This window comes from Podarcis filfolensis (genome assembly GCF_964270895.1).
Source record: "Podarcis filfolensis genome assembly, chromosome: Z".
NCBI classification, from domain to species: Eukaryota; Metazoa; Chordata; class Lepidosauria; order Squamata; family Lacertidae; genus Podarcis; species Podarcis filfolensis.
Genome location: NC_139617.1, coordinates 35,612,906 through 35,627,349, shown reverse-complemented (window position 1 = coordinate 35,627,349; position 14,444 = coordinate 35,612,906). Strand labels below are relative to the sequence as shown.

At 44.4% G+C, this 14,444-nt stretch overlaps 1 protein-coding gene across 3 annotated transcripts in view; it reads right to left on the bottom strand.

Moving 5' to 3' along the window:
* Positions 1-14,444, bottom strand: part of BARHL1 (BarH like homeobox 1) — a 33,358-nt gene that overhangs the window by 9,260 nt on the left and 9,654 nt on the right. Inside the window, exon 3 of one of the 3 annotated variants that reach the window (XM_083596535.1) lies at positions 4,579-4,721. The exons of 1 other annotated variant lie outside the window; for it this stretch is intronic. In XM_083596535.1, the coding sequence (XP_083452661.1) occupies positions 4,601-4,721 (121 nt within the window). In that variant the 3' untranslated portion in view covers positions 4,579-4,600. Of the gene's footprint in view, positions 1-602; positions 4,722-14,444 lie in introns of those variants that run through there. One more of the 3 variants, XM_083596534.1, reaches the window with a different exon arrangement.

Here is a 14,444-nt window from a genome sequence, read left to right as displayed (position 1 = left end):
TTAAAGCACAAAATATTCTACAAATAGGATTAAGACTCTTATATTTAGCATAATATTCAACCTGCAAGGGCTATTTGCTTCACTAACTTTCAAGAATAGAAGAACAGAATCTCACTGAATGGACCGACCTTGTTGGCTGATTGCATCAGGGGAAAACAAAACAAAAACCATTGTGTTCTAAGTGGTCATCAGAGCGTCTGCCTGGGATGTTAGATCTGTGGTGGCGGATTCACATGTTCAAGTCACCACCTGATGAACAGGCAATTGAGGACCTGCTCAGCATGTGGGGATTAAGCAGGGATTAAAAGACCCAGCACAGAGGAGAAGCATAATTTAGGAGGACAAAATCATGCTCATGTTCACATTAACTGAAAGAATTGTAACAGGCTGCTTACTTACACATATGAAGTGTTAATGACAGATCTGACACCACAACTTTCCTATCGTGCTGCTTCTCGTCCAACTAAATCTGAGGCACTCAAATTTGGCGGCCACACATAGAATCATAGGCACCCCAAGCATCAACTAGTCCAACCCCCTTGCAATGCAGGAATCTCAAGTAAAGCATCCATGACAGATGACCATTCAATCTCTGCTAAAAACCTCCAAAGGAGAGTCCAGAACTTTCTGAGGAAGTCTGTTCCACTGTTGAACAGCTCTTACTGTCAGAAAGTTATTCCTGATGTTTAGTCAGAATCACCTCCCAGTCTCCTCTTTTCCAGGCTAAACATACCCAGCTCCTTCAACCATTCCTCATAAGGCTTGGCTTCTAGACCCTTGACCATCCTCGTTGCCTTCCTCTGCACACGATGTAGCCTAGAATAGCATTAGCTTTTTTTGCTGCTGCATCACACTATTGACTCATGTTAAGCGTGTGTTCTACTAAGACCCCAAGATCCTTTCCACATGTGCTACTGGCAAGGCAGGTGTCCCCCATCTTATATTTGTGCAACTGGTTATTCCTGCCTAAGTGTAGAACCTTACATTTGTCCCTACTGAAAATAATTTTGTTAGTTTGGGCGCAGTTCTCCAATCTGTTAAGATCATCTAGAATCCCAATTCTGTCTTCCATGGCATTAGCTACCCCTCCCAGTTTGGTGTCATCTGCAAATTGGATGAGCATCAAGTCATTTATAAAGCTGCTAAACAACAACAGGCCCAGGACAGAACTCTGTGGCACCCCACTTGTCACTTTTTTACAGGATGACAGGAACCATTAGTGAGCACTCCTCGGGTTTGGTCAGTCAACCATCTACAAATCTACCTAACAGTTACCTCATCCAGCCCACATTTTACCAGCTTTCTGCAAGAATATCATGGGGGACTTTGTCGAAAGCCTTATTGAAAACAAGATACCGTACACCCACAGCATTCCCCTGATCCACCAAACTTGTAGGTCTACTAAAAAGACAGAGAGAGATTTGTCTGGCATGACTTGTTTTTGAGAAACCCATACTGGACCTTAATAGCCACAGCATCCTTTTCTAAGTGCTCACAGACCAGCTGTATAATGATCTGTTTTAGGACATTTCCTGGTATCGATATCAAGCACACCAGTTGGTCGTTACCTGGGTCTTCTTTTTTCCCTTTTTTGAAGATGAGAACAACATTTGCCTGCCTCCAGTCTGCAGGGACCTCACCTGTTCTCCAAGAATTCTCCAAAGATTATAAACAGAGGCTCTGAAAGTACATCAGCAAGCTCCTTTAGTACCCTTGGGTGCAGCTCATCAGGCCCTGGAGATTTGAATTCATTTAAAGCAACTCAGTGTTCCCATACCACCTCTTTTCCTATCTTGGGCTGCAGCGTCCTTCTTGCATTGTTTATTCTGTTATCACCAGGCTGGGCACTGCTTTCCTTTTGGGTGAAGACAGAGGCAAAGTAGGTGTTGAGCAGTCCCACCTTTTCTCTCTTACCCAACAGCATTTCTCTGTCTTCTCCATGCAGAGGACCTACTACTTCCTCGGTTTTTCCTTTTGCTTCGAACATAGCCGTGTGAACAATGCAATATGGACGAGCGTTTGGGACTCAAAGAAGCAAACCAACACATTCAGTTTGCAGAGGATCAAGTAGTCAGAAATCAAACAAAATGTAGGCGCAACATCTGTGCAATGTTCAACCTTGGCCACAACACACTACTAGGAACAAAGGAACATAGTAAGCTGGTTTATGTTGAGTCAGATCATTGGTCCATCTAACTTTGTATTGTCTACACTGATTGGCATCTGCTCTACAGGGCTGCAAACAAGGGAAGCTTTCCCACCCCAACCTGGAGATGCTATTGGAGATTGACCCTGCAACCTGGTTTATATAGAGCAGATACCCCACTATTGAGCTACAGGGGCCCTTCCCCAAAGGCCAAAGTGGAGAACGTGTGGCCCTCCAGATGTCGCTGGATTACAGCTCTCATCATCATAAGAAGAGCCTGCTTGATCAGGCCAATTGCCCACCTAGTTCTGGCTCCAGCATCCAGTTCTTACAGGGACCCTCTAGAAACCTGGAGCCAAGACATGAGCACAAGAGCCCCCTCCCCTCCTATAGTTTCCAGCAACTGGGATTCAGAAGCATTTCTGCCGTTGACTGTGGAGGCAGATGATAACAATTGTGACTAGTAGCCCTCTGTCTAATGCTCTTTTAAAGCCATCCTAGTTGTTGGCCATCACTGCCTCTTATTCTATAGTTTGTTCTGTGTGAAGAAGGGCTTTCTGTTATCTGTCCTCGGTCTTTCAACATTCAGCTTCATTGAATGTCCACAAGTTCTAGTCTTATGCGTAATTTTATAAATGTCCATCATATCACCTCTTACTCTCCTTGTCTCTATCCTTTATTTGCCCTGAATATTCCAACATTCCTCTTCAATCATCACCATGGTCATCAGCATCATCCTTAAGCCTTGAGCGTGCTGGCTGAGGCTGATGGGAGTCGAAATCTGCAGCATTAGGAGGTCAGCGCATGTCCCCCTTCCACGCTGTAAAAGAGTGCTGGCCTTCCAATTAAAAGATCCCCACTATCTGACATTGATGCAGCCCAAAGCACGATCAATGCAACCAGCATCGACAGAGCCACATTCTTACTTGTGAGGAGCAGCTAATACCAATTGAAAACTTCCCTTCAGGGGAAGTTTTCTATCTGTAGACTGTGCTCCATAGCCTCTGCTGTAAAGGCTGCCTCTGCCCGATAAAAGCCTACACATTACCTTTGAGAAGTTCAATCTTAAATCTGGGGAAGTGAGGCATAAACAGACAAGTGTAAGTGACTTCCTTGTCTGTGTAGGACATGACAGGAGGTGCCATGTCAACCGAGGATTGTCATCAATGTAACATGAGCCTTGTGGCTCCACACACAAGGATTTGCCGTTGAACATAATGATCGCAAATTGTTGTTATTTTTATTACGTACTGGCAGGTGCTTGTGTGATGCACACATTCAGTGTAGCTGCAAAGGAGGTTGATCTGTTTGGGCAGATGGGACATTGCCCTGCTTACCTCCCTCTGCCCCCCACCTGCCTGCCTTCTTGCTTACACCCAGTCCAGGGGGTTGCCCTGGCTGCCAGCTTCTTAGTCTCAGATTTGCCCCTTTTAGAATTGACAGTGAGTTGACAATGGCAGAGTGCATGGAGAAAGCCTTTGTATATTACATATTGGGCCCCCAGCTTGATTTCCAAAGCCTCCTGCAAGCTGTCACTCAGAACTCTGACAGGAAGGAAAGACGGGCAGAAAGAGAAATGGGTTGGCAGAGAGGGGAAAGGGGTGTCCTCTCCCACTGCTGCCTTCAGCCCCACCCACGTAAGCAACCAATAGCTGTGGACAGGATCCAGGCAAAATACTTCTGATTTCAGTAGGAAATGATCCATCCTCAGATGTGCCAGTATGGTGTACCCTTTAGTACCCCCAGAAAAAAGCACTGCTCTTGGGTAATTGTGCCTGAGTCTGCAGCTTTCAGACCCATTGCTTTCAGTTTTGGAACCATGCAACTTGCATGTTTACTCAGAAGTAAGCCCTACTGAGTTCTGAGCATATGTAGGAGATTTCAGCCTTAAGTATGGACTTAAATCTTTCCTTAAAAAAAACACTTTTTTATTGTGGCAGGATCAAACTCTGGGAGCTCTCAGATCCGTATAGTTATAATCCTATGTATCCACGGAATGAGAGAATCAGTCCATTTCACTAGTTGTAAAAGCCTGTTCCAAGCATTCTGTCACGTTCTACTGCGACCAAGAGACAGAGCTTGAATAGACATTTTCCTGGAGAGAAGTCCGGTTAAGTCTTTGGCAGCAAAAGCAACTAAAGCCAGTTGTCTGTCTGTCTGTCTGTCTGTCTGTCTGTCTATCTGTAGAACATCTGCTCTGCATGTAGAAGGTTCCAGGTTCAATCCCCAGAAACATCTCTAGTTAGGGCTGGGTTTGTTTCCTGCTTGAAATCTTAGAAAGCAGCTGTCAGTCTGTGCAGACAGTACTGAGCTAGATGAGCCAATGGTGTGATTTGGTAGAAGAAGCTTCTTATGCTCCTTTATGAAACAGCCACATACTCAGAATGTTAAAGATATGTCACACTTTGGACTGCAATGGAATGCATATTCACCTGGAGGTATGTTTCATTGAGCTTAATGGCATTTACTCCTGAGTAAACTTTGCACAAGCAACAGTACTTCTGAAGAGTTGTGTAGGTTTTTCAACTGTTCATAATACATCAGAAAGAGATCGAGAACAGCATTTACAAGAGCTCTGAAATTCAAGTTTGAAATTTTAAAATAAACATATCATTTCCCCAAGAGAACCGCAGCAAAGCTCCTATTTTTGAATGTGTATTATCTGCATGGGTTACTGATGCCCTTCCAACATTCTTCCTAGATCATAACATGGGACCAAAAATGGCTTTATAGGCACAAATGGAGTGCGCTTCCAGGGGTGAAGTCAAACTTCTGAAGAATCACAGTACTTGCTGTGGCATGCAAAGAGTGGTAGCTCATAACTGCTGCCTCCCTCATTGTTTTTGCTGTGATAACAGCACCAAAGTGACCTCTCCTAGGCACACACCCAGGCAGGGTGTATAGAGGTCCTGGGTGACCAAGAGAAAAAGACTTCCTCTTAGCTTCACTGATGTGGTCCAAAGAAAAACAGAACAATGCACCACCAGCTTGGCTGCAGGAGTTGCCAAAAGGAGGTGGACAAGACACCATCCAACCATCTTAGGGACTCAACTCCAGATTTGTTTAGGGTTTACTCCTTAGCCTTTTCTTCTCTTGAAAAGATGTCCCACAAGGCAGGAGTACGGATTTCCCTCCAGAGTTTACTCCTGAAGCCTTTCTCATGAATGAGTCTAATAGAGTTTACTTCTGCTAGATGGGCTACCTTACCAGGTTGACAAGCCCCATCTGGCTCTCACTTCCCTCTGCAGCTTCTGTAGAAACTGCCTTCTTGACCATTGGGCCCACTATTGGCCTTGTCAGCTCTATCCACCAGAGACTGTCTTCACGTGCAGGGGAAGTCCCGAACGCACCAAAGATTTGAGACCTTTGGCTACCCTCACCTGGTTTAACCGGCCAGTCAAATATGTATCTGGGGTATAGCCACTGTTGCTTGCTGACAGCTTCTAGAAGCCACAGGTGAAAACTGAGTGCAGGGTGGGGTCTAAAGGTGGACTTCCCCAGAAGGAACATGAATTGCCCCCCACCCCTAACACCCCATGCACCCAGAGTAGACCCATTGTAATTAATGGCCCTAAATTTGTCAAGTCCATTAATTTCAATGGGTCTTCTTTTATTAGGGCGAACATTGGATGGAAGAGAACATGGTATCAAGTTATCCATGGCATGGAAATTGGGTTAATTTCTGTCCCAGTATGTTGGGTCAAGATGGGGAGCACTCTTCTGCAGCACTTTGCTACAGAGCAAAGGACTGGACGCTTTGGAGGTTGAGCCAACACAGAGAGATAACTTACAGAGAATGGAGGCATACCAGAAGCTTATGAAATTTTGAACGGCACGGAGTGAGGAATATATCATTCTCTCCCCAAACAGACTTTGAGGTTAGCCAATGACATTGATGGAGATTGTGGCCCCAGTAAGGTTGGTCTTTATGGTCCCCATTCAGTGGGAGGAGCTGGGGGTGGGGTGGAAATGCAGCAGTGCATTTTGAAGCAAATTAAATTATATGCATTACCATCTAAAAGAGAGGGGCTCCACAAGTCAACTAAGTTGGAGTCTAAAATTACATAACTGGCATACTGAAAAGGGAGTTCTTACAGGCCAGCCAAAATAAAAGTACAAGGCAGAATTAATTAATTGAAATCTGCAGCAGAAGAAGTGATAATAGCCACTAACCTAAGTGGGCTTAAAAAAAATAATTAAAGGAAAAATCAGCATGGGTTGAGCAATAGTTATTAGGTATGTGCTAATTCAGGTAGAACTTCCACATCCAGAGGCAGTCTACTTCATAATATCAGATGTTAGGAACAAAAATAAGAGGAGGTTTTTTTGCCTTCTCAGATGCCTCTGGCCTCCTGTTTTAATAAAATGCTGGTAGGGTGGGAAATATGTTGTTACGTTTCAATTAGACATAAAAGTCTGGTTCGAAGAAGCGAAACCAAATTAAAATAGTTGTTACAGTTGTTCTGAGTTCAAGACACAACTGAGTGAGATGGAAACCAGCTCATATAATTTGTAAGGAGTTTTGATGGGACAGTGGAACTGGAATCTATTTTTTTTTCCATTTTAATGTAACTTAAAAAAAATAAATGCTTACAGGCAGCAAACTGCATTTATGTGGCTGTCAGGTTCAATCTATAGGAAGAAATTCAAAATAAACACTGTACACACACATGTCCACACAGAAAGAGAGGAATCGATATCCAAAGGAGGAAGCAGCTTAATTGACCCATCTTCAGTTTCTCACTCAAAAAAGCATAGCAAATTATTTTTGTTTGAATTTATTATTTGCAGAGTTCCTATTTGGGGGGGTCATCAGAACCCTCTGATCTCTCCTCAGCCCAAAGCCCCCCAATAGATCACTTTATCCCATCAAACATTCTGATTAATTTGCAATCTGATCTGATACCTGCCGGCTGGGGCATAAACTCCACTTTGTCCATTGGGATTCCATTCAGAGCAAATATATGCACCTTTGCTGCACAGCAGAACCACATTGGAGAAGCAGAGTGATGAATCGAAAGAACACACAAGGAGAACAAACTAGGGTTACAAATTGTAGGCATTCCACACTTGTACGAAGGCGGTAGCTCAGTGGCTGAGCATCTGCCCTGCATGCAGAAAGTCATAGGTTCAGTTCCCAACATCTCCAGGTAGGGCTGGGACAGAATTCCTGTCTGAAGGCCTAGAGAGCCACTGCCAGTCAGTGTAGACCAAGGGTCTAACTCAACAAAAAACAGCATGCTACATTCCTAACACAGCAATCCTAATGATTTATACTTGGAACTAAGTCCAGTTGAATTCAGTCAAGCTTACAGGTAAGTGGGTTTAGAATTGCAGCTAACTCCTGTTGGACTTAATGGGGTTTAGTTCTGAGGAAATCTGCACAAGTTTTAGATAAATACCTAATGGGTGGAGCCTGTGATTGACTTTCTGTTATTCGTTTGTTTTGCTTCCTGCATGGATAGGTTGGCACGATATCTTTACTGTGTTTCTATCCCACCTTATCCCCGAAGATGCTTGGGGGGTATGTGCACACATGATTCTCCTCCTCCACAGCCTCACAACAACTGCATGATATAGGTTGGCCAGAAAACTTTTTCAGCAGGGGCCAATCCACTGTCCCTCAGACCTTGTAGGGGGCCGGACTAGATTTTTTTTAAAAAATAAATGAACGAATTCCTATGCCCCACAAATAACCCAGAGATGCATTTTAAATAAAAGCACACATTCTACTCATGTAAAAACACTAGGCAGGCCCCACAAATAACACAGAGGTGCATTTTAAATAAAAGGATGCATTCTACTCATGTAAAAACACGCTGATTCCTGGACCATCAGCGGACCAGATTTAGAAGGCGAATCGGCCAGATCCAGCCCCCGGGCCTTAGGTTGCCTACGCATGGGTTAGACTGAGGGCTGGTGACCGATCCAAAGCCATCCAGTGAACTCCATGACTGGAGAATTTGAACCCTGGACCCCTTGGTCCTACTCTGACACTCTGTAACCACTACACCACCGAGAGAAGAAAGAAATCTAAATCTGCAGTCTTGCCACTACATTAAGCTTGGCTCTGATAATGTAAGAACATAAGAAGAGCCTGCCTGCTGGATCAGGGCCATGGCCCATCCAGTCCAGCATCCTGTTCTCACAGTGGCCAGCCAGATGCCCCCACGGGAAGCCCACAAGCAGGACCCGAGTGCGAAAGCAGCACTTCAGTTGCGAATCATCAACCAGTTTTCAAAGAGAACAAAGAGAAATGTGTATGTGTGAATCACACACACACTGCCAGCTACGACCCCTTTTGAACAGAGATGATTTGGCCACTGTATGCCATGCTCTGGTAACTTCTAGACTGGATTATTGCAACGTGCGCTATGTGGGGCTGCCCTTGAAGACAACTTGGTAACTTCACTGCGTCCAAAATGCAACAGCCAGATTACCGGCTGTGGTTCCATTTAGACATCACATAACTCCTGTTTTAAAACAGCTGAACTGGTTGCTGCTCATTTCCGGGCCCAATTCAAGGTGCTCACAGTCCTAAATGATTCAGGTACCAAATATCTGGAAGTCTGCCTCCTTCCCTAGAGACCCTCTAAGGGCTGAGATGGGCAGGGGGAGCCCTTTTGTTAGTTCCTCTGCCCTCAGAGGCTGGGGGCAGGAAGGTGGCAGTCCAGGAGAGGGCCTTCTTTGTGGTGACCCCCAACCTGTGTAACTCCCCTGTGAATGCTGAAGGCGTACCCCTTCACCCCAGATTTTGACACTTGAGGTGCATATTTTTAGGACCTAACTTATTTATGTGATTGTAGGTTGTTCTAAACTGGTTTTAGTATTGTGTTTTTATGCTGTTATCCACTCTGGGACCTTAGGGTGAAGGGTGGATAATTAATAATAATCATAATAATAACTTTTGTATGTGAGAGAAGGACCATTTGGACATCTTCTTTATTGTGCATACACAATTATTTGTGCTCATGAGCACAAATGAGCTCCCTCATCAGGTGGTTATGCACAACTGAGCTTTCAATACCCTTTGTACCTACAAAAGTTTGGGGGTGGACATACTGATTTGTTTCCCGTCTATGCCTGTAGCTTCCGGGTGAAATCCTTTGACTTTCTTCATACCACAAATACTCTGCTTTATTTTGTTTCGTTTCGGTTCTGCTTTTGCAGTGCTATATGGCAAGAGTGCCTCTCCAGCACAACTGTGACGCAATGGCACTGGGAAAACAACCGTGGAACAACTAAGAAAGTCGTGACCTTCAGATGGCCCGGTATAAATCCATCGCCAATGCGCTATTATTGTCAGTTGCAAAACAAAAAGAAAAACGGAACTCCGATCAATTGCGGGGGCGGGGGGGGGGGAGGTGGCGCAGAAAAAGCAAAGAAGCAGGAAATCGTGTGAACGAGACACAGAGAAATCTGTGCGTCTGAGAGGAAAGGGGGTGGGGGGTGGGGAGCGGAACAAATAAATCGCTTGTGTTTGTCGCTTATAGAGGGGCTGGAACGCTCACAAAACGATAGATTAAATGGACCAGAGTTGCAACCCAATGGTGAAACTGACCGGTATCTTCCGGACTATCTGTTGCCCTGTCTGTGTATCCCACGCGTTGAGATGCGGCGGTGCCAAAATGGGAAAACTCTTGTTCTTTTACTAAATGGAGCTGCGGAGCGCAGGCCGGACGGTGGCTAGGAGCTCGGGAGCCGCCGCCTCACATCAAAAGCCGCCTCCACAATCCCTTTCTCTCGCCGTTTTGCTGCGGAAGAAGCGCTTTCAGACCTATTTTCCTGAGTAAATTATTCATCATCATAATAATTGTGTAATTACTGTAACTGCTCTTAATTATTGATGCCCAAAGCAGTAATTGGTATTTATTATTAATGGGCCAGTGTGTTATGTGCAATGTTGTGTGTGTTTAGCTTAAAAAAAAAAAAAAAACAACCGGGAGAGTTTTGCTCTCTCACCCACCCACTCGCGCCGCTCTTATTTTCTCTGCCCTCCCGAATTAAACGACTAGTCTCGGCTGTGAAATAGTTTCTGCTTCTAGGGGAAATGCGGGGATGGGAAGATTGGGGGTGGGTGGGAGGTAAACATCGGGCATTAAATAATTGCGATTGGTGGGAAGAGATTTATTTACAAAAACAGATTTATTTACAAAAATCGAACCTTAAAAAAACTAGAAACAGAAACTGGTGGAGGGAAGGAAAGGATTGAAAAAAACACGTGTTGAGTCTCGAAACCTGTCTGTAATGTGGGAAATGGGTATTTGCACGAGGCTGAGTGTTCAACTTCTTCTTTTCTCCATATGCCAAATAACAATAAAAATAATAGTAACTATTATTGCTGGGTTCTACTCAGAGCACGCACAGTGAAATTATTGGATTTAAATTAGTCATGTCCATTATTTTTTGTGGATCTACTCTGAGTGGGACTAGCAATGGATACATTATTATTATTATTATTATTATTATTCCTTCTAAACAACTGCACGTCTATTTAAACTGATGGACTTAACTAATTTAGCAACAGCCATTTCGACAGGGTCTACTCTGAAAAGGACTTCGTTGGATAGATATCCCATTATTGGGATTTTTTTATGAAGAGGTTAGGGAGGAAAGTGGGCAATAAATAATTTAAATAATAATGATTATTTATTTATATAGCACCATCAATGTATATGCCACACCCCTCCTCTGAGAGTCACTAGGAAATGTAACAGGTCTCGTCCCTCAAGAGCTTACAGTCGGCATTTAGGCACTGGGGAAAGGCCCGAGCCGGTTAAGAGAGAAATATTGGTAAATGCAAATTATGTGTAAACTAGTTTCTTTTCATAGGGGTTGAAGACTAAAGGGTTAAAGCCACAGGTCTCTCAGGAAAAGGGGCATTTTTGAGGAAGGGAGGCAATTGTGCTCCTAGGCAGGCTTACTCGGAAAGAAGCCTCGTTGTTTGCCAATGAGATTTAACTCCCGTGTCAGCTCCCGTGGAGAGACCGTTCACACGTTTAACTTGCTATCTGCTCATCGAGTGATGCATGTGCACATGTCAACGGACATTTCCTTTTCCATATCGCAGCATTCTACACGCTTTCTATAAAGGCCTTTATTTCCTTTTGTTGGCGTTCCATTTATGGTTTGCCGTGAGGTTAATACTGGACTGGGAATCCGTGTTCTCCAGTCTTGGTTAGCGAGAAGGCGACCTCAATAAAAAGAACCGCAGCGTTGGCTGCAGCCATATGCCCGTTTTCACATGGAACTCAATGGGACTTATTTTTTAATAAACCGAGTTGGAACTGCCCCGCAAATCCGCCAGAAGGTCTCTTTTTCTGACTGCCTGCATACCATACGTTTAAAGAAACTGGGAACTGCTGATTGTTAATTGTGCTGGGAAGTGTAGCACCGTGGTGGGGTAAACTATAGTTCCCAGTATTCGTTTGGTGGAAGCCAAGCGCTATAACAATGCAGTTATTTTGACGCCTGCCACTGCCTAAAATCTCTTACTTTATCAACCTCTAATTTTTAGACTTAGTTCCCGGGCGTGTTAAGAAGTCCTATTGAAAGAGGAAACTCGACGGAGTCAGATATCCATTGTGAACAGTGAAAATTTAAGTTTGACCTTGATTTAAATGTTCTTTGACTGATATACTTTGATTTAAACGACTTTATTCCTGACGCAGATGTGGGTGTTCTCTTACCTTCGAGAAGAGCACACCTTACATGCTCAGAGGCGCCCTCGCCTGCCATTCCTCTTTTATAAATTGCTTCTGCATTCAGCAGTATTCCTGAAAATATTGGATAGTATCCTGCTGAGTTATACTCAAGGTGGACCCACTGAAATTAATGGACCTAAGTTGGTCATTAATTTCAATGGGTCTGCTCCGGGTATGACCGAAGCTGAAACAGCCCATTGGCTCAAATTAAAACTGGAACAAAATGAGACTTACTTCTGAGTAAACCATATCTAGCCTCGCACTGCGTGCCCCTGATTCCATGTAATGAGTTGCCACCTTTTCTCGGCCACCCCTGCTCCTCTGCCCTTTGGCATCAACCTGACTCCCAAACACACCTTAGGTATGTATACCTTTCCCTGGAAGGGTGATGGCTGGTGGGAAAAGCTTCCTCCGTCTGGGTCCCTGAAAAGCACGAGAGCAGCTCTAATAAAGAAAAGTTAGCAACCCTGTATGGGTGTTCTCACACTCCCTGCAGAATTAATATTCCTGCAAAGGAACTCAGCGTTGAGGAATGGGAAGGAAGGGTATTTTAAGATGAACAGTGAGGACGTTCGTATGAGGAGAGAGAGGTTGTAGCTATTTTCAGGTGGAAATTCAGCTACCTACTAGCCAGTTCAAGTCAGGCACACAATTATAGCTGAACCACTTCCCGCGAAATGTATGACTTTTTGAGATGAGGAAAGTAGGGGAAGTGAGCTGAAAATCGTGTGAATGGGACTTGCTTTGGAGCAACGTCGTCTCACTGCCGTGCAAACAAATCAGAATTAATGCTCATTAAAACAGGCGACCTCGTCTAATCGCCCTGCAAACAAATCAATAAACAGGTTGTGTTAATGTCCCCCAAAATCAGAACGTGGTACCGTCCTTGGCTCATTTACAGCTGAAATATAGCCTCCGATATGTGCAAAGAAAAGGACAGTTCTAACCAAAGAATGCAATTAACTCTTTTTTAAAAAAATCTACATAATAATAAGAGGAACGCACCTTTAAATTTGCTAAGTGCTGGTTTGAACCTCTGGCTAGCAAAAGGTGAGCTTGGCAACAATCTGAGCCAGTTGTTAAAGCGCTAATTTCCAAATGGGGAAATCTCGCTCATTTTGAAACCAGGCGCTATTTCATTTCAGCATGTCTGGATTTAATAACACGCAAGCTGGTGCCAGGTAGGGAAAGAGATGGGACTAAAGCGTGGGATGATTTGCTTGCGCCTGTGAATGAATTTTACATTTATTTTCGGGATCGGACCCAGACTGTTTACAAACACCCAAACTGCGGGGAGAGAGAGACGTTATGTTTTAAGGGGCAAGCCAGAGGTATGAGAAAGCTTTGGTTCTCCAGACGTTTGCTGGACTCCAACTCCCATCATCCCAGGACAAGTAGCCAATGTGATATGTGATATATGACTGAAGCAAAGCTGTGTGGGGTGGGGGGGCGCGGATTAACATGCAGAGACACAGAACTGGCTGCTGTTCCTTGCCCAAACTCGGGGTTGCTGGAAGGTAATGTGTGGAACGACTTTTTGCGTTGTATTCCACTAACCTTTACTCAGAGTAGACCCACTGACAGTGACGGGCCTACGGGAGTCATGACCGTTCAGTTCTGAGCAAAAGTGAAGATTTTGTGTCAAACTTTAGACTCCCAAAGTTACCAATATGCATGGTCATCGCTGCAGCATCCAGCCAGCCAATGAGGATCCAAAACCATGCGGAGGACCTCAGAATCACCTCCGACGCCATTAGAGTTGGCAGAAACCATTCACACGTTCAGGTGCAAGTCAGCGAAGGCAAAATAATCCGGGGACTGTGCGTGCTTGTGTCTGTGCGCGGGCGAAGGAAGAGATCGAGGACCCATGTTTGGTCTTTTAAAGCAACCAACACAATCAGGAGACCCAGATATTGACAAGCTTTCTTTGAACGTATCAGGGCTGCACAGGTAGATATCAGGAAAAGCGCGTTTTGCTTCGGGGCCCAGCAGTTTCAGATCTGTGGGTGTTTGTGGTTTACCTGGTTACTAGACAAAACAGGATATAGGTAGCTCTGCTAATTTCACCCTCCCCGGTTCCTTCCCGTTCGCCCTTCTGGGAGTTTGATCTAGAATGTTGAGGAGGAGGAAAGGGTTAAACAGCCCTCTGTCCCCCCGGGGGTGAGAGAGAGATGGAGATCGTTGCCCTCAAGGATTTTAATTAAAATACAAAGTAAGCGACGCCACACTAAAATGTAAGCGTGAAGTATTTTACATGCCCTTGGAACGTACAGGCTGGTTTACCTTTGCACAAACGTGGGGGAAAGACCCCCTTTACGTTCCTAGATCCCCCCCCGCGCTCCAAAAAAGACTTGTAGCCAACTTTGCTCTGTCTATGCACGCACGCAACTAATATTTCGCTTGAAATACAGCTGATCATCAAACTTACCATTCATATAGCGCTTTTAAAATGTTTGTATATCTGAATCTCTTCCAGGACACCTAGAACCCTTTTCCTTTATTTTATTTATTTATTTAAGAAGACCTTTAAGAAAATTAGTAAACCAACTCTTTGGGCATTCGAATACTTTCGCCTAATAATCTGACCAAGAGTC